The 19,542-nt window shown below is 55.5% G+C and overlaps 5 protein-coding genes across 5 annotated transcripts; 3 read left to right on the top strand and 2 right to left on the bottom strand.

The window, feature by feature from the left end:
• Nucleotides 1-142: 142 nt before the first annotated feature.
• B0I36DRAFT_354950 (heterokaryon incompatibility protein-domain-containing protein) lies at nt 143-1,522 on the top strand (the record flags this gene model as incomplete). The annotated part of the gene is made up of 2 exons (XM_046157373.1): nt 143-334; nt 368-1,522. 2 exons carry the CDS (start codon nt 143-145, stop codon nt 1,520-1,522), a joined length of 1,347 nt encoding a protein of 448 aa, XP_046005705.1.
• A 3,575-nt stretch (nt 1,523-5,097) lies between these two features.
• On the top strand, nt 5,098-5,457 carry B0I36DRAFT_354949 (uncharacterized protein; the record flags this gene model as incomplete). The annotated part of the gene is made up of 1 exon (XM_046157372.1): nt 5,098-5,457. The coding sequence occupies one exon, from the start codon at nt 5,098-5,100 to the stop codon at nt 5,455-5,457; it is 360 nt and encodes a 119-aa protein (XP_046005704.1).
• Nucleotides 5,458-6,480: 1,023 nt separating this feature from the next.
• B0I36DRAFT_298393 (sulfate transporter family protein) lies at nt 6,481-10,240 on the bottom strand. The gene is made up of 6 exons (XM_046151949.1): nt 9,879-10,240; nt 9,101-9,817; nt 8,903-9,045; nt 8,300-8,846; nt 7,813-8,243; nt 6,481-7,758 (listed from the first exon to the last, which is right to left on the bottom strand). Exons 1-6 carry the CDS (start codon nt 10,108-10,110, stop codon nt 6,559-6,561), a joined length of 3,270 nt encoding a protein of 1,089 aa, XP_046005703.1. The 5' UTR covers nt 10,111-10,240; the 3' UTR covers nt 6,481-6,558.
• A 1,997-nt stretch (nt 10,241-12,237) lies between these two features.
• Nucleotides 12,238-14,017, bottom strand: B0I36DRAFT_377785 (cation efflux family protein; the record flags this gene model as incomplete). Its single annotated transcript, XM_046160594.1, has 3 exons — nt 12,238-12,444; nt 12,651-12,906; nt 12,981-14,017. The coding sequence occupies 3 exons, from the start codon at nt 14,015-14,017 to the stop codon at nt 12,238-12,240; spliced, it is 1,500 nt and encodes a 499-aa protein (XP_046005702.1).
• A 1,567-nt stretch (nt 14,018-15,584) lies between these two features.
• Nucleotides 15,585-18,519, top strand: B0I36DRAFT_395903 (uncharacterized protein; the record flags this gene model as incomplete). Its single annotated transcript, XM_046161534.1, has 5 exons — nt 15,585-15,801; nt 15,859-15,913; nt 15,967-16,476; nt 16,537-17,067; nt 17,119-18,519. The coding sequence occupies exons 1-5, from the start codon at nt 15,638-15,640 to the stop codon at nt 18,517-18,519; spliced, it is 2,661 nt and encodes an 886-aa protein (XP_046005701.1). The 5' UTR covers nt 15,585-15,637.
• Nucleotides 18,520-19,542: the final 1,023 nt, after the last annotated feature.

Raw genomic sequence — 19,542 nt, 5'->3', positions numbered from 1 at the left:
TTCCCGTCGATACCACTAGACGGGAGGAGTACCCGCAGAAGAGGGGAAACGTGCTGCATACTGCAGATCTAGACTAGTTAGCGCTGCCACCCTCACAGCAGCCACTTCGTGTTCAAGGTGTTCTCGCGCGACCTGCTTTAGCATGCAAACATACGACTACAGCAGCGCGGCACATGTGGCAAAGGAAGTCATGTCCCGGCTCCCTATGCCTCCTCCGGACCGCCTCTGCGGCTCATGTGCAGCGCTTGACCTCGAGTCTCTTGTCACTGCGCCATGGCTGACAAGCGAGGACGCCCGCCAGGCTCACGCCGCGCGCCCTGCCACAGACTTCGAGGTAGAGCGATCCGTCTACATCGACGACTTCTAGCTCAAGATTGTCGAGCGCAGGTCGACGCGCTGCCAGCTCTGCCAGCTTGTCGCCGCGTGCGCCCGCATGACTGGCGACGAGGACGCCCTAAAGGACAAGCACTGCTGCATCCGCCCAAAGCTCGTATGGGCGAGCCCGGCTCGGCAGGCTGACGCGCCCAGGCTCGTGCACAGCGGACAGCTCTACGTTTGGTTCCATGAGCTCAAGAGGAACCAGAAGATCGCTCCGCCAGTAACCCCTGCAGCTAAGAAATCGCAAACACGGGGGAAGAAGCGCAGCGGGCTTTCCGATCGCGGGGTAAGCAAAAGTGCGCGAGACCAGTTGCCTGATGCGCTTGGAGATGGTGACGTAGCACTATCAAGTGGAAGAGAACTTCGAGATACCCCAGGATCAGGCCCAGAAGCAGCAGAGAACAAAGCAGCAGAGAACGGCGCAGCGAAGAAAGAAGCGGCAGAAGACGAAACGTTGAAGAACGAAGCAGCAGAGAACAAAGAAGCAGAGAACAAAGCAGCAAATGCCATCATTGAGTCGGCTGTGGGATCATGGAAGATTGATATACTAGGCAAGGCATTTGACAGCTTTCGCCTGTTGACCCAGCCTCATGCCGACCTCAACATGCTGCAATCATGGTTCAATTGCTGTACCCGCACTCACCAGCACCGACAGGAGTCGGAAGACGTAACTGCACGTCTTGCTAGTATCTGCAACAAGAGCCTATTCAGGGTAATCAACACCTCCACCGGCAGACTCGAAGCACTGAGCAACTGGAGAGATTTTGCTGTCCTCCCATATGTCTGGGGGACGGTCCCTGGACGCTCGCACCGCCGCAGCGCAGCTCAGCAGGGCCTAGGAAGCTATGCCCCCACTCTACGAGATGCTGCACAGCTGGCCAAGGCGTTGGGGATAGAGTGGCTCTGGGTAGATCGCATCTGTATCGACCAGAAGAACGACAAGGAGAAAGCAGCCCTGATTCCTTACATCAAAGATATTTTCGCTGGTGCTCAAATCACCATCGTTGCTGCCTGTGGTGATGGTGCACACACAGGGCTCTCTGGAGCTCCCGGAACGCCTCGGCCCCCAGAGACATCTTACTTGGCCATGGTGAAGAACACACCACTCGTCTCGCCCCGGCGAGGCATAGCTTCAACACTCTGAACAAAGCATCGGTTTGGCATACACGCGGCTGGACTGCTTTTCCTGCCGCGAATCTGGCCGCTTGTAGTGTTGGCCACGTATTCGCCTGCCCGGCCCAGGTGGATGATTGCCAAGCACAGAGTCTCTCGAGGTTGTTCAAGAGCCCTTTGAGCTTCTTCTTGTCGTTCCCAACCTCAACGAGGCTGTCACGCTGCTTTTCGAGATGCCCTTTCACAGTCCACAAGACAGCGCGCAGCGTGCGACAGAAAGGGGCTGCATTCTTGTCCTTGACGATGACGGTCCTGCTGATGTCGGCCACCGTCTCGATGGAGTCGATCGCGACAGTCCGGATGTCGCCGGCCGGTGCCATCTTGCGCGGGACGACCAGTGCCGTGGTGGTTGGCACCCGAGTTGTTGTCCGCGTGGACATTTGTTTGATGCTCTTGGGGATCCCGGCTCATCCATCCCTTGCCTCGCAAGCAAACATTGGGAAGTGGCGAGGCTTTCAGCCCCAAGAAGAAAGAGGGGGTTCTCGCAGCTCACGTAATCCTGCATAAGCGGCTGCACCGGCACTTTAGCCCTGTCAATCAGTTGTAGGTGTCATTCATAACCCCACAAAGCTATGAGCTCTCGATCAGTAGAACTTCCGGAAGAAAATTTTCAGCTTAAGGCAACATTGCTCGAAATATATTGAGAGCACATCGATCCCAACATACGATGCATGGCCGGCTGACCACGGTCGTTGCACTACCAAGTGGAATCGTTACCGTGTCACGATTCCCCGGACATCAAAGGCTGGATTGTGATACAATTCTAGCGACTTTCGCAGCTACGGTGTTGGTCTCTGTGAGTTTCGGCCTTCATCAGGGGACGGCTGTTGCGTACGCTGACCATCGATGGGCTTTCTTTCTGTCGGGGATGGACAACTTAACAATGTCGATCAATAGACTGTGGCGTACAAAACAGATACTCCTGGGACATTCTGCACAGGGATCGCGGTGCAGGGGAGACAGTGCGGTAATCATGGTCCTGATTAAGGGGCATAGATGTCTTGTGTTTGTTGTCACGTGGACCGGACTTGGCGGCGGCATTATGAGGGGTGGCGAACAAAAAGTATAAAATGGCCTGCTCGTTCACGTTGAGGGCGATGGGATGGTCGAAGAAGGTCGCACGTCGTGTTGCGCAAGAACGAAGCGCCGATGTGCAGGACTTCTACCTCCACCGTCTGCTCGAGTTCTGTTCCTACCATTTGGTCTACATTGATGAATCTGGCTGTGACAAGCGGACTGGGTTCCGGCGCACTGGATGGTCTCCATATGGCGTGACGCCTGTCCAGATTGCGCGGTTCCACCGCGACAGAAGATACCAGATTCTTCCCGCGTACGCACAAGATGGCATTGTTCTCTCACGCGTCTTTCAAGGCTCAACCGATAGCGTCGTGTTTGAAGATTTCCTGGAGCAGCTGCTTCCCCATTGCGGTAGGTGGCCGGAGGCGAGGTCGGTTCTCGTCATGGATAATGCTTCGTTCCATCGCTCGAACCAAATCGAGGAGCTCTGTGCCGATGCTGGCGTCAAACTGCTCTATCTGCCGCCATACTCGCCAGACTTGAACCCGATCGAGGAGTTCTTTGCGGAGCCGAAGGCTTTCATCAAGCGACATTGGCAACTTCGTGAGGACCTTCCCGGCAAGACTTTGGGGCGTTCCTGGAGTGGTGCGTGGACACGGTGGGCACAAGGGCGTCCAGTGCCGAGGGTCACTTTCGGAACGCCAGCATCACTGTGGAGCACGCATAGATAGAATAGTAGTGTTTCCTAGACTCTAAACTCCATCGTCTTGCTCAGCCCAGACCTCAATACCGCTGATGAATCTCCGTGCAACACCCCTCTTGACTCCGCCGTCGACATACAACCCTGCATCTTGATCTCCATACAACTGCTCAAGGTCAAGGCCGTCGGTCAGTGTGAGGTCGCACGCCTTGCGATCCTCCATCTTCAAAGCTTCGTCGCCGACCTACGAGCACTGCCACTCGCAGTATCGCTTGACGGGTACGTCTCGTAACCCTAGGATGTTAAGACGGGCTGGTTTGCATGTCACTGCAGCGGATTCCGGCGTTTCTGGCAGAGAATCTGCCGATGCCTGGGGTGTTTGCGCCGGCAGAATGTTGGTGATGATGATTGGCGGATAGCTGCCAAGGGCGGAATGCTGTTGCTTCCTCTGCCGCTCCAACGACTGCTGCCCTTCAGCGTACAGTTGTTCGCGAATCACGTCGGGCATATCGTCATGGTTCCGCACGTAGACTGTATGACGGCCGCGAGGGCGAGGGGAAGGTCTCTGGATGACGTCTCACATGCACGCTCGTGTACAGGGAAGCAGACGGGTGTGTCTAGATCTTGGTCAAGCTATGATCACGCAGGCGAGTTGGCTGGAAGTTGCACTAACGTCGCCCCACACCGCGGTTCGGCCACGACGAAAGTGGCACAAGCAGGAAATGGCTCCTACGCGGGCAAGTTGTCATGAGAGCCGTTATCGATTGCAGTCCAGTGTGGAATGTCTCGGTGCTGGGCCACCCTCACTTACTGCCAGAAAAGGCGCTTAAAAGCCGTTTGCGCACCTTCAGCTGCTGGACGAGTTACTCGCCTTACAGTCATAATCACCGACCATACGGCGCATGCCTCGAGCAGGCCACCGTCGCAATGATAACTGGCGGAATAGGCCCCTGGTAGCCGTCCTAGCATCCCTGCTGGTAGCCGACAGGCAGTGTCGGCTGGCGGCGGCAGGATACCACCCTCCTCGACGAAAGGCGCGGAGCTACAGCTCGGCCACTCAATACGCATTACGAGCACTGGAGACACGCGAAGACCTCTATAGTCCGTTGTCTTCAAACGCAGGATCATTCTATCCGGCTCGGCATGCAAGAAGTCCAGGGGTACGCGAAAGACTCGTGACATCCGCCCTGCCGACGGGCTGGCGCGAAAGGACTTCCTCGACAATATATTTGAGGTACTTGCAGAACACCAAATCTTGCTCGGTCTTACATCATAAGTTCCTCGCTCTGAGCTTGCCGTGTACAGGATTGGGTCTTACGAATGATGATCTCTCCCTCCCACTGATGCTTCACGTAGTGATCTTCAACGTGGCCAATGACTCTATCCTGTTGAGGTTCATCATGTAGAAGCTAAGCTGTGCACCGCAACGAGCCTGCAAGGGGTGCTTGATCATGGTTTGCGTGCTGCCGCCAGGGCGTCGAGAGTTTTCCCAGCACACTACCATCCACCTTTCCGTTCTGCGGGGTCGCTGTGCTGGTAAAGGAAGCCTGTGAAGCACGTGCAAGTAGCTAAACCAAGGCAAGTACCCACGCAAGCGCGTACAATTAATGCAAGCAGGATGGTGTTCGTGCCGCGACGCAGTTGCTCTAATGTAGTGTACCAAGTCCCGGGGTAGCTAGAGGTAGCCTCTGCTGACACGGACGCGCGATGACACAGGGGGTGGCGCGCTGCCAGGGTGCAGACGTGTGCATCCTCGATTATTACCCACTCGACACTCTGGCTCGGCACTCTACCCAGGAAAATCACAAGCTCCCTGTTGCATGGCGAGTATGTCTAATAAGAGCCTTCCTATTGAGGTGCGCGACCTATGTGCACGGCTCGACGAAGTTCAACAGCGTCAAGCCAGTCGCACCCCGTCGGTCGAGCTGAGTCCTAAGCCGAATTCCCAAGCTTTGAGATCTGCAATCCTTCGCTCGGGTCTTTCTGAGGTCCAGATCCAGCAATGTCGCGACCAAATCCCATTCCGAGACTACTGGCTCAAGGAATCCGACGCATATCTCCACGCGCTGGACGCAATCAAGACCTGTATAGATCCGCGCCTATTTGCAGATAGCTGCGGCAAGCTTCCCGCGGCCTTAGGTGGCAACCCGTCCGAGGTGCGGGCTGGCATCAAAGACGAGGAATACTAGGGCTACGAAAATGATTACTTACAGAAGGCGGCCGCTGCAGCTACTACAAGCGCCGAGGAGCTACTCAACTCAAAGAGATGCAGACGTGAGCGAAAGCCGGGCCCAACAACATTCAGCTCAACTCGAGGAAGCGGCCCGCGGCACAGCAGCTGCCCCATAGGACCGTGATCGATCCTGTGCAACAGCTTTCGTCACGTGGTTCGGTCCCCTCCACAGAGCCGCCGTCCCCTCGCCAAGCTGGATCTCCAGGCTCGCCTGTGGAGGATGATCAGGACACCTACAAGTGAGCTTAGGAACTAGACCGATGTTTTCACGCCTTTTGCGGGGCCGTATATTGTATCATGTTTAAGCTTTCAGAATAGACCCAATTCCAGGCCGGCGCTACTCATAGTTCCGAGCCTCGTCAAGGAGGTCTTCAGTAAACTACTAGTCGTCCTCCGAGCATCGTGGGGCTAGAGACAACTTCAATATGACTATGCTTTGCTTAAGCGAGCCGCTGCCATCTTCATGGTGAGCCGGACCGCCGCAAGCACAGTTAGAAGCAGTAAGGCCCAGGAAAAAGAAGAGGGTGCAGATCAGCCCCAATTCCAAGTTTGCCGATATTTGTAACCGTCCATCCGTGTGTATTACAACGGGCTATGGCGACTACTACGAGTAAACTAATCCTAAAGAGAAAACGGACAAGAATGGAGGCTGGATGAGTTCCAGCCTCATAAAAGAAGTCTTCCCGCTTGGGCCGTTCTGTGGTCTTCGCGATGGTCGCGATAGTTGGCTGAGCAACAGTTGGCCGAGTGCCTTGCCCAGGCCTTATCGGGCCCAGCCCGTTACATATTGAAGCAATCTACAGGGCCCAGATTGAAGCTGGCGATAAAGACGATAGTACAGATGGATCCAGTACCTCTGATTTACCTAGTGAAGCAGAAGACTGTATTATAGTTACAGCACGAAGGGTTGAAAAGTAGGGTTGAAGATAGAGGCGGATTTCTGGTGATGGTTTTTTGGGGTGGCTCAAAGAGGGGGGTGGCCCAAAGAGAGGTGTGGGACGTTATTGACAAATTCCTAGCCCCGGCCTAAAAGTACACGCAACTCCTTTTGAGCCCCTTACCCCGCCATGGTCAGTACATATGAAGTAATCGAGCTTAGTCTTTCGCTCGTCAGCTTGAGCGAGATTCTCAACAACTCCTGGGCCACGTCCGGCTCCTCACGTTGCATCTTCTCCCACCCCTCCTTGTCCATCAACCACACAACGCAGTCCTGCTCCACCAGCACGTTCGCTGTCCGGTCCGTCTCGGAGAAGAACGGTAGCTCACCGCACGTCGTTCCCGCCACGATGCTCTCCGCCCGCCAACCCTGTGGCAGATCGTACTCGGCGCGCAAGATGCCCTTCTCAACCAGGTAGAACCCGTCCGCCGGCTCCCCGCGCTTGTACAGTTTCGACCCTGCAGCGTACTCGCGTCGTCTGAAATATCCCACAGCCCTGAACCAGAAGTCCTCGTTATTGGAGCTTACGCTCTGGAAGATCTGCAGGATCAGGCGCAGTGGCTCTTTGAAACTGCGCCAGCGGCTCGTACGTTCCGACTCGGTGTTGGTGAGAGCGTCATGCGCCGCCTGGTGCAGATGGTGACGGCGAGGCGAGTTAAACACGTTGTCCATAGAGGATCCCAATGCAGGTTTTCCTGGGATATCCAAGTTGGCCGTCGGTGCAGTCCGTGTTTGGCCGTGAAACTCCTCCTCGCTCGCATAAAGCGTCTTGAGCAACTCGTTCTCGCAGCTCTCCAGCGCCGAGTTGAGATCTGGCAACAGTGCCACATCAATACTCTCATTGCCCAACCCCACCGCGCGTAGAGTGCGGCTGAGTGCGCTCTCGGAATCAACGCCGCTGATGACTAGCACAACCTCCTTGTTGCTCAACAGTCGACTGATGGTGTTGAAGGCTTCACCCGCAGAATAGTCCAGACCGCTGACATGATACAGATCCAGGATCAAGAACTTGATTGGCTTTTCTGAGAATGCCACATCGTCGATCAGTGCCCGAATTTTCTCTTCAACGCTGACGATGGTGCCGAAGAAGAGAAATCCGCTGAGCTTGACAATGTAAATCTGCTTGCGCACTTGTTGCAGGTATCTGAGCTGTGATGGGTTTCTTCGCACGGTAGACCCTACGATGTCGCCGTTGTAGCTCGCCCGGACCGCCGAAACCCTCGACGTCTGGATGATGAGCGAGACGAAGGCTAGAAGTATTCCAACGCCAATGCCAACAACAAAGTCATAGATGCCCATGATGAGCACAATGGCGACGACCTGGAGATAAGTATGTTAACAACCGCCGACAGGGAACAGCTCAGACCAACTCACCGTAAGGTACTCGGCCACCTTCAGCTTCTTCCGCGGCAACCAGACAGCCTCCAGCAGCAGCTCAAAGCCCAAGTCAAAGATGAGGCACCCGACCATCATGACCGGAATGTATCCGATGATCACAGGTCCGATCATCATGACGCAAAACGTCAATGCAGCCAGCATCACACCAGCAAGCCTGCTGTCTCCGCCAGACCTCATGAATACCGTGTTGGCGTACACCAGGTAATTCTGAATGCTTCTGGCCAGACCAGAGAGGAAGTTGGAGTAGCCATGCAGCTTCAACTCGCGATCTAGATCAGCGTGGTCCTCGCCGGTCTGCAACGCCAGAGCCGGCACGTTGATGGGCACATGGAGAATGCCAAAGAACGTGAGGGCCAGCATCGCAGGAACCGTGTCCACGATTGCGTCCCACCGAACAAGATTAAATTCTGCACACGGTCGTCAGTAATCTTCTTTCCATTCTCACCCACAAGGGTGGACTTACTGTACAATGTCCAGAAGTACCACCAAGGCTCATCGGCGGGCGGGCCGTCGAAGATCCATCCCTTCTCGCGAAGCGGATCCACGTGAAGTGAGTCTATGACAGTGACGAAGAAATAGAAGAAGATGGGGATGCAGATGATGTACATGGATAGGAAATATTTGGACGCCACTTTGGACTGGCCATAAAATAAGACGATGGCCAAGATCAGAGGGAAGACCCAGAGCAGGACGGTGTCCGACTGGAACAGCTTTCTGAGGGTCTCCAGGTCATACTCCAGGCTGCCGCTCATTCTAGCTGAGACTTCGAAGCCAGTAGCAACCAAGAACCAGCCGACACCCCCAATGCATCCGATGAGGATATGTCGTGGAATGAAGCCAACCATGTAGCCAAAGTTGAAGTAGCCCATGAGGAAGAAGACAAGCCCGGTCATCATGGAGCTTAGGGCGAAGGAGGTTATGGTCGTTGCGATTACTGCATCAGGAAGCTCTTCACCGACGACGTCGGTGATGGTCTGGGCCATGCTATGGAAAAAAGGGACTACTTCAATCTGGATCCCGGGGTTAGAGAGGATGAGATATGAGAGGCTTACATGAGGAGACCTACAAGTTCAGACCCCACAACGCCCTTGAACTTGCTGCCTGAGGAGAAAGTGAGCTGTGAGATGATGGTGCTGACGTAGAAGATAGAGATGCCAGCCGAGCCGAGTCCGGCAAAAATGGGCTTTCCCAAGGGGAACAAGATCATGCCTTCGCAGCGGGTCAGTTGCTTGATTCCACGGGGGCGCTTCTCCAGGCCACTCACCATATGACAGGGCATCCAGAACATTTAGTAACAGACCCACGACGACCGCAGGCAAACAAGACAGGGGAGCCACAACCACATTCCGCCACAGGTTCTTTCTGTTCCAGACATCAGGGCTGGTAGCTGCCTTTGCAGCATGGGCTAGCTTATGCTCGACTTGGTAGCCCAGTTTCTTTGCTCCTTTCAGCCAGTCTTTCCGTGGCTGAGGCTTCTGGCCCTCGATATCTCCCCCGATCGAGTTTCTGCCGTTGGTCCGCTGGATGCTACGGGACGTCGTTATGAGAAGAGGGGTGTTCTCGGTAGCTTCTGGCGACTCCTCGTCTTCATCCTCACTGCCCCGTCCCTGTGACCGTGACCTCTTGGGCTCGAGAGAAGCATGACGCTCCGGCGACGACTCTTGTCTCGATTGGGGTGGAGACTTGCGCAACAAGCTGGATAGAATGGAGGGGCCTTCGTCCGGCATATCGACCTCTTCGTCGCCGGGAGATGGTGGCTCAGAGACTTCCTGTATCGTGACGGACCCTGGCACTGCGTTCTCGGCATCATCGTCCTCGTTGTCGTCAAGTAATGCGCTTGTCGGTGGCAACGGTGGCTGTGACCGGTGACGAGAGAGGAATGCCGGGCTCTTGGGGTTCGACTTGTCGGACAAGAGGTAGGAAGCGAGCTCGGCCGTGTCCTGGCGCACGCTGCGAGCGTACTCCGCGCTGTCAGCGGGAGCTGCGAGGTCTGGTCAAACTTTTGTAGAGCAATTGGTGACAGCATCCATGTTTCTACGTACCTAGATGGTGTCTGTTGGGTCCATGGATGAAGGACCGGATGGGCTCCCTTTGGCCAGTCGAGGAGGACAAGATCCTGGAAGAATCACTGAATCCCGGGAGAGAATGACGAGCCGAGCCGTTGATGGGAGTAGGCTGGCCTTCCTCGCCGCCTTGTGTCCGAGACGACGGGTGGGAGTTCAGAGACGAAGCCCTCCTCCGCCATGGACAGAAGCCGAAGTTCGGAGAGGACATGGCGACATCCAATGGGCCGGGTACGTCAGGTCGAGCTCGAGTCTACCGGCATGACACGGAATAGATGGATGGACGGAGAGATATTCTGCTGCTGGGGGGTCGGACGACGGCGGCGCCGGCGGCGGTTTGGTTCCGTGACGGGCAGATGACGGAAAAACGTGTATTTACAAGAAGGGGATAAAATCTACAAGGCGCCTGCTTGCTGAAGCATTAGCATCCAGCACGATCGGTCGGTAGAGGAGGGGCGATATAGGAAGGGAGGATGAGAGAGAATGCAGGAATGGCGCCCATAGGCCTTGGGATATGCAGAACACTAACATGTGCAGATCAGGGTCTCAATGGCAGGGGAAGGTATTCGGTCGAGCTCTAAAAGCGGGCGCAGATGGACGAACCTTGATGCATCTGCGCCCGCGAGACCATGAATGGTTGGTTCCCTGGGCTCAAGGGGGGTCCGCAAATTTGCATGTGGCACGCCGGCCCCCCCGCAGACATGGCGTCCGTGATGCAGGCTCAGACTCCTGTAGCTGCAGCGCTGACGCAATCGGACCCACTGCTGTAGTTGCCCGCATGCGCTGAAGAACCACTGCTATAGTGACCTAGGGAGGTACTTACACAACATTCAGTGGCTGCCGACAGCACGCGATCTGTCTCAGACACACAATGCAACCAGTGGACATCCGTACCACTTACATGGTCCCGTCACAAAAGCCAGCAAACACATGTCGCCACTGAGCACAAAGATCGCAACAGCGAAGGCCCAATGGCCCCCATTCGCAGCTGTCGAGTCCAGCTCCGCCAAGTCCCGGCTAAAGAAAGGCTGCATGCATGCAACAGTCTCTGCCAGTCTCGACCACCCAAACCACGGTGGGTTGACGAATTGTTTCTGCAGATTCGGTGATCTCTCATCACAGAGCACCAACCACCACCATCCAACACACCGTAGCAGTCGTAGCAACGTACCTACGTCTGAAGCAAGCCCAGAGATCGTCCTCGTAGCGGCCCCGTGTCTTGGCCAGCTGCGGGGAATTAGTCGCCGGGTGGCTTGAAGATCAACCTGGTCGAAGACTGAGAACCAGCTGGCATGATAAGCCGCGGATTGGAGCATTCAGGGTCTCTGTTTGTCAATTGTCAACCCCGCGAGGCATCTCGGTAGACTCGACTATGATGGTAACTCTGCATTGTATGTATTTGCCGTGAACTTGCCGCATGGTGCTCTTGTACACGCATGCCCAACCAGGGTGGTCCGCAGATCAACTGGTCGAGGTAGTCGGCGATTGAGATCGGCGATTGAGAAGTCGATTCAATCGCAACTCGATCAGGTTTTCCGCGATCCCGATTCGATTGAGCCTTCAGTCGATTCACAACGTGCCTATCTCCATTCCATCAACAAGACCGACACCGACCGGTGCGAATGCGACCGCGGACCGCAAACGGTGCGGCACATCCTCCTTGAATGCAGAGACTGGGCAGACGAACTACACCGAATGTGGGCAGGCAAGCAACCATGCGTGGACGTCAAACGCATACTCTGTAGTTCGACCATGGCAGTACGAGCAGCAAAGATGATCCTCAGGACAGAGCTCCTCGGGCAATTCCGGGCGGTCCCGTCCAAAGTACTCACATATACATAGCGTCGACGAGCGATAATCAGCAGACAGAAGCAGAGGAGGGCCAGCAGCGGCCTGACTAGTACATAGACACAGAACAGCTAGAAAGACTGTCAGTAGAGGAGTGATCGCGGACGGGGAGGGAGGCTTGGATAGAATGGTCTGGTTTGCAGCGGGACGATTCTTGACCGAGTCGCCCCTGGAAGAGGCCAGTTCGGGCCAGCTTTCTTTCATTTCTTCGCCTTATGCTTGTTGCTTGCCTACTAATAATACCCTCTTTGACCAAATGTCCACATAGATACGCCGTACCCAAATTGTCGCTTGCTGTCATGTAGATCATAAATTTAAAGGTAAAGAAGCTCATACGCCTATCCTTTCTAACTCCTGCCAAATCGCGACTTGCGACGTCAATCTGAACCAGCGACGACGTCAGAGATGAGTTTGCATGATCCAAAGATGCTCGGAGATGATGGTGATACATACCGCTGTCTCACAACGCTCAGATTTGAAAAGCAGCCTTTTAGGTGTTGATATGTGTCTGTAGATTGTAGGTGGCGTAGTCGACGTGGACGAACGCCCGGTCGACGACCGGGACGGCCTCGAGGAAGTACGTGATGACCTCGCCGAGGTCGTGGCTGTCTTTGAGAGGCATGTTGGCCGAGAGGACAATGTCGAGCTCGACGAAGAGTTTGTCGCCTACGTGGTAGGCGCGCAGGTTTTGAATTTGCTTGATGGCGGTTGAGAAGCGCCTGGTGAGGTACAGGACTGTGGACAGAGGAGGCAAAGGCGTTAGCTTCCGGCGCCATCATATGAGGGAAGAGCAAAAAAGCCATGATTTGAGCGGCAAAACGTCAAACTAGTGCTTCAGAAATCGTTTGAACTCACGGAGGTTGCGTTCGTCAGACGTGGCTGAGAAGCCGGTCAGGTCCGGACATAGTGCATCGAGGTCTGGCTCCAGTTGGCCATGACAATGAGAGACAGAAGGAGGCCGCCTAGGGCGTCCATCCACCATATCTTAGCGTAGAAGCCGACGATTGGAAAGAAGATGGAGCCGGCGTTGAAGATGACGTCGGTCACGGCGTCGTCGGCGAGAGCGCGGACGGAGGAGTTCTTAATGATGCGGCACCAGAGCCAACAGGCCCCCTTGATGACAACCGTGCCGATCATGATGGTGAGGGCGGGAAATCCACTGCAGTTCAAGGGTGTGTGAGCGACTCCACACCATAATAGCATCCATGAAGTGGCGCGAATGGAAAGACTTACAGCTCGACAATGAAGTGGTCTGGGGAGGCGAGCCTTTGAATCGCCTCGAGGAAGACCTGGCAAAAAGATGTGACCATGACAATAGAGAACACGAGCACACCAACGGGCTCAAGACAGCGCCGGCCGACTGGATAGCGATGCCGGTCATTCTGGCTCGCGGCGATCAAGCGCGTGGTTGTCCAGACAATCGCTGTGCTGAGAAAGTCGAGAGCAGCATCGACAACGCTGGCGAGAACGGAGATGGAGGGGACGGAAAGAACGACGACGATCTTGCTAAGAAGGAGAACAGCGTTTGTGATGAAGTTGACCCAAATGGCGAGCGTCACGACGTGGTCGTCGCTGTCCAGGTCAGAGTCCTGAAGCCAAGGGATCTCAGGCTTGGGGTAATCTCCGTCTAAGAGGCTGTCTTCTTCGTCATGGATGACCTGGTCCCGATTCACGGCAGAAAGAAGAGGAGTCGTCTCCGTGGACCGAAAGATTTCCCTGGGATTGCGCTTCGGCAGCTTCTTTTTGGAGGTATCATTGGCAAAACTGACAGCGCTGGTGCTGTTCAGCTCACTCTCTGGCGCCGCCAGGCTGGCGAGCTGGCTGGGGCTGTTGGGAGAGGCGTCCAGGGGAGTGGGAAGCCCCTCGGAGATGGTGTGAGGAACATCTATGGGGCGAAAGGCGGAGGCGTTGAGGGACTCGCAATATTCGTTGAGGAGGTCATGGGGAACGGAGGATTCGAGGAGCTGGTCGATGTACAAGTACATGCGAATAAGATCATTGCTCCGCTCATAGTACTGGCGGACGGGTTTTGGCATGGACTTGAGCTGCTCCTGGGTCTTCCAGTAGCGGTCCCAATGATACCGCGGGTTGCTGTTACCAATGAGGCGCATACTGCGCATCTGTGTGCTGAGGATCATCTGGCTCAGGCGGCGCTCCTCAGCTGTCAATCTCCGAGGACTCTCGTTGGACTGGCGTATGAGTAGCCGAGCGGTACCGTTCGCGTCCTCGTCGTCTTCGACTCCGACACCCTTATGGTGAACCTCCCGCATGATCGTGTGAGAGCGGTTTCGGATGAGTGTTGCGCCTTGCGACATAGCGGACAAAATACGTCCGGGGTCGACCTGTGCCCTAGGAAAAAGCTCTTGAGACATGTCTCTTGGGACCCGCGATATCCTGGGTGACCCTACATCCCAGGTGTCCCGAAGTCCCCAGGACTGCTTGCGTCCAGGGACGCTCCACCTCCTCAGATACCCGTCCAAGGCCACTCTGGGGCCAAGGACCGTTGTCTGTGAACACAATGCGTCTGAGACATCGCAACCTAGGCTGCAAAGCCCCCTGGTCGACCGGGAAGCCTAGGCCGACATAGGTGGATGATTCCCGGTGACAGTTTAGCGTAGGGCTGGTGAGGTAATTTGACTAGCCTCTACGTCACTCGTATCTCGAAGAGACCCTTTGACCAAAAGCGGGACTCTTACAGGTCCCTCCATGAAGACGCCTCACGGTTATCCCTCCCTGGCTTGTGGCACAGGAGGTATCCTCCATAGCCCACGGCCCAGGGCCAGGCATCACAATTGGACCAAGCTCCTTCTTTATAACGCGCATCCATCTACACCGAGATCTAGGGGCCGGACGAAGGCTTAGACTACACATCCTGGAGCGACGTCCCCCGATGTTTGACACAAGTGCACGCTGCCTGCTGTTTGGTGGACGAACCCGAAGTTCTGGCGCGTATGGCGTTCTGCCAGTTGGTACCGGATGAGGTCAGATGGGGTGGCTAATCCGGTTCTGGATTTCTGCTCCATGATCCACCAACCAGGTCTTGGAGGTACATTGAGCGACCTTCTACTTGGTGGAGGTACTTAATGAAAGCCAGAAATGGCTCACTCGAGGCTTGAAGAAACCTTGTCGAAATGGACCCGAAGGCACGGCACCTGCTGAGGTGTACCCACCCGTACTCTCCAGCGGTCTCCCACACCCTAGCCCTACACCGCCAGACACCTCATGTAGATCCAAAAACTGCTTTGCCAGGTGTTGGCGCTGAATTCTGCTCCTGCGCCGGGCGACATGTCCCAGATCTCGGCGGACACCCAGCGAGCATCCCCCCGCCACCTCCGTTACATCAAGCGCCGCCTCAAATGAGTGTTTCGTCTATCACTGAGTGGCAACCATCAACGCGGGTGTTTAGCTAAGCAAGCAAACAGCAACGCGAATCAATGACTGCCTCCATCGCGACCAGGCGGCGGCAACTGCCTGGTGCCTCAGAAAATGGCACCAAACAGACTAGCATCATCCTTGCAAAAGAAGACTTCGGGTACTGTACAGCAGCTCCAGAATAGTAAGCGCATTCGTCCTTCAAAGAACTTCGCTGCTCTACTGTAGCACGACTGTAATCAGCCCCTCTGCGACGAGGGGAGTGCTACCTGTTGCCGAATTGAGAGCCAGAAGCTGGTTTTCAGGTGACGGAGCTGGATCCTGCTCCTGTGCTAACCAGATCTCGGTCGACACCCGGCACCGCCCGCATCCCCACCCACTGCACAATCCCTCACCAAATGACCACCGTCCTCGGCCTGAACCAGGCACTCCATCGTCACCTGCCACTGACCAACTTTGGCATCAGGCGACACGAAAGGTGCCCGAATCTACACAGACTATCAAGACACCGGCCAAAGATGTCGACCACCGACAACTCGTTGGACCGATACATCGGGGAAACCGTCCCTTATTCTTTCCATATCGGCTTCGTGATCTTGAGCTACGCCATCAGCGCCCTCGGGGCCGGCTCGACTCTCGAGCTACTCCACCGGCGGACCTCGCTCAAGGGAACCTATAATCTGTAAGGCCTCCCTCTGTCACTCTCGCGTCAATGTTTGCTGACCCTCCTCTCCTCTAGTCTTTTCCTCGTCAGTGCGGCCATATCGATGCAAGGCATTGCAATATGGTCCATGGTTCGTCCTCCCCACTATTCCACAGCTCTGATGCCAGCTGATCAGCCTCACAGCATTTCATCGCAAACCGGGCAATCACGTTGTTGAACGGTGAGCCGGAGCTGCAAATCGTTTACTCGGTTCGCACCACAGTTGCGTCGTTCTTCGTACCAGTCGTCGTTCTGCTGATCGCATTTCTCGCGGTAAGCATCAACGAAGATGTTCGATGGTGGCGCGTCTGTCTGGCAGGCTTGCTCTCAGGTAGCGCTATCTGTGGCATGCATTACCTCGGCGATGCATCTATCAGCAACTACCGCTGCAGTTACAACACTGCAAACGTGGTCGGTGCCGCTGTCATCGCCGTCTCCGCTAGCACAGGCGCACTGTCGCTCTTTTTCGTGTTCAGGAACGCCTGGACCAACTCGACGCTGAGGAGAATTTGTTGCGCCTTCATCCTCGCGGGCGCCGTGTCTGGAATGCACTGGTGCGCTGCCTTGGGAACGAGATACACGTTGCGACATGTACCGGATTCGGGCGAGAGCAACGCTTCGAGGAACACCACTGTCATAGCAGTCGTCTGTCTGGTCAGTTGGCCGAAAAACCATTCTGTTTGGTCGGAGTTCCTTCTCTGCTGACACTGCCAGTCTGTCGCCGCGTCCTGTGTCATGATTACCACCGCAGTTTGTACAGCGAGGACGAGGAAGCGATATGCCGCAAAGGCACATCAGATCGTATTGGCTGCCGCCGTGTTCGACGGTCGGGGTAGGATCCTTGTCAGCCCAGATGGCCTGCTGCCCAGCGAGACGATCACGGAGACGGTCCCCCAAAAATCAGCGGACGATATCTTCAGTACGGCCCACCCGCTCTTCCACTGGATGTACAGGGCGTCTCGTAACTGGTCGAATGTTGCGACCCTGCTCGACTGGATGAGGACTCACTTGGACCGACTGCCCAACGGTGGCGGCCGCGGCATGAGGTCCGTTAAACTAGTCCAGGAGAATGGCCAACTTGTCCAAAACTCCGACATGATAATTCGCGAGCTGTTCTGCATGGCCGCGTCGACCCCGTCGTACAGGTTGGGCGAGGTCCTCGCCAATGCTGGGGCGCTCTGGGACGAGATTTTTGTCACAGGCACTGCCGGTGAACCGCGGCCGCTCGCCAGGCTTGGGACCACCGTCAACAGGATTGTCAGCCCTAATGGCACGGACGTCAGAATGCAGCCAAAGATCGAAGACGCCCAAGCCCGACACGATCTGCTCGAAACAGGGATAAGGCAAAGCCAGGACCTGATCGGCCGGGGTTGCCTGCTGTTCTTGGTGCGGCACCTTAGTGCACCTCATGAGATCGCCAGGCTAGAAGCTTCCGGGCTCCGGTTCGCCGAGCCACGCCGTGTCGTCGACATCATCCGATCAAGCATGCAAATTAGGACGAGGCGGCTTGAGGAGAGACTGCTTGACATGGCCACTTACGAAGAAAACAAGGCCGAAGTTGAGCCCGGAGTTTACCTCGGCATCTTTGCTCTACGGGCTCGGCTGGACCGATTCGGATTTGACGTGCTGGTCAACAGAGAGTCGCGAAACGCTCTCCCAATGGTCCCGTTACCTTTGGAGAAGCTTCAACGATGGCACCATGACTTCCTCCGCAACCTCGACGGGATGGCCGTTCCCACGCTGCTTCGACAACTGGATCTTATGAAGGGCCGCTCGCTGCTTGAGGACCAGTTTGCCGCCCAGCTTCAAGGAGGAATCTCCACCCTGCAGAACGAGATCGACCTCCAAGTGTGCGAAGAGGCGTCGCTTTCGGCCAGGGTCGTTCACATACCCTGCCGATCGCTTAGTGGCCCATCATCAGGTCCAAACACCTGTCCGCTCATCACCCTGCAGGTGATCCTGAGCATCAACGCCACTGTGCGTAGCCAGCTGGGCACATTTGTGCCGTTTCAGTTACTCAACGTGCGCCAGCTGGTACGCAATCACTCGCCACACCACGGCGTGTTCGGCCGCACCTTGCACCGCGAGATGTCAGCCCTTCTGTCGTCGCTGCCGCCTGTGTCGGTCGAAAGATTACGCATCGTCGGCGCGTCCCACCACAGCTCATCATCTCTTCATGTGTGCAACTGTGGCTTCGGCGGCGGCAAGTCCGATGACGAGCTTGGCCTAACCGAGAACCCCTGCACCGGCTGCGGACAGCCAAGGCAGCTCGATCCCCCGCCACTTCCGGACCAACAGCCTGGGCAGCAGCCGGCGATATCGTCAACAACACAGCCGTCGCTGTTTGGGGGGATCATGGTATCCCAGGAGATTATGGTGGACGTGCAGGAGGCCAACCAGGAGAACTTAACCCCCTCCGACGGGGGGTTACCGTCGCGGCCGAGTTCTGCAGGTGGTAGCCAGCGCATAGTGGCTGGGACCCCGAAACGAAACGTCTTAATAACGGAGAAACGTGGCGGCTCAGGGCGATCAAGGCTGGACCCGTCGATCGAGATGAATCATCTTACCCGTGCCACGTCAGCCGAGTCGGCAGGCCAGGGACGGACTGTCGGCGCATGGAACGTGGAGGCGGCTGCGGATGAGGAGACGACGTTTCTGGATGAGCTTTTCACGACATGTGTCAAAAGGCGGCCTTGAAACGCCAGCACTCTGATTTTTTATGGCCCAAATCGCTCAGATACCCTAATGTCTTAAGAAATACAGTACAGAAATACTCGATCCTCCGTTAATAAAGCTCACCGATGTTCTCGGATCCTCACCGAATCAACAGGCCTACAAGATGGTGAATCGTACGTCGCCGGGCGGGGTCCTTGAAATGGTCCCTGAAATGGTCCCTGAAATGGTCCCTGAAATGGTCCCTGAAATGGTCCCTGAAATGGTCCCTGAAAATAGATCTGATTCAACTCTCTGTAGCAATCCACTTGCCCCGCACCCTTCGCAGCACGGAATGATCCTAAAGTCACGGTACCAAATAGCGGAAACGCGGACCAGACCATCCCGACACGCTAACTAGCATGGCGAACCTGCTTTTACCTGGCACGCTCAAGCGCGCACGAGGGAGGCTATCGGCTTGATGGATGCCAGCGACCAACTCAGAGTTAAGGTATTAGAACAGGACCATCCACACACTTCTTGAGCGCTTCAGCGATCAGATACGTAGCGTGCCGAGCAAGGAATGTTAGCTCTTTTTGCTTTAAAGCTATCTGACGACGGCAGCATTGGTGCATATACATAGCGTCTCTAGATTCTGCAGTGAGATCAATTGTTTTAAAAGGAGGTGACAATGCTTCTCCTCTGGAGGACGCAATGAACGAGTGGACTGCGATAACGTAATGATATCTGCTTACGTAGTTCTAGCTGTTCAGTGTTTCTCACTTCTCTCACAGTCGCAGTCAGACCTGCAGCGGCAGAACACATTGTTTCACATATATTGTACTGCTCACCATCCAAAAGTGGCTTTCCTTTATGCAATTTGCATTTGAAGGAACTAGACGGTGAACCTGAAACCCACTGTCCTGTGTTGTTTAGTTGTCTCCAACCGGGACTCGTTCACTTCGGACTAAGTGCAGAAATGTTTGGTTGCAAGAAACTTATTTGTTACAGCATCGCGTGTTTTCCTCATAATGTGGTGCCTTCAGTTGTGCAATAAGCGAGGAGTCG

This window comes from Microdochium trichocladiopsis, assembly GCF_020744255.1.
Source record: "Microdochium trichocladiopsis strain MPI-CAGE-CH-0230 chromosome Unknown B0I36scaffold_12, whole genome shotgun sequence".
Taxonomy (NCBI): Eukaryota; Fungi; Ascomycota; class Sordariomycetes; order Xylariales; family Microdochiaceae; genus Microdochium; species Microdochium trichocladiopsis.
This window is presented reverse-complemented; position numbering and strand designations above follow the sequence as displayed.

Excerpts from the sequence above, each read along its gene's own strand:
- B0I36DRAFT_298393 (XM_046151949.1), bottom strand. The coding sequence starts at position 10,110 with ATGTCCTCTCCGAACTTCGGCTTCTGTCCATGGCGGAGGAGGGCTTCG. Across the intron at positions 9,046-9,100 it reads TCTGGATGCCCTGTCATATG|GCATGATCTTGTTCCCCTTG; the intron begins GTGAGTGGCCTG and ends CCCGCTGCGAAG. Across the intron at positions 7,759-7,812 it reads AGGTGGCCGAGTACCTTACG|GTCGTCGCCATTGTGCTCAT; the intron begins GTGAGTTGGTCT and ends ACTTATCTCCAG.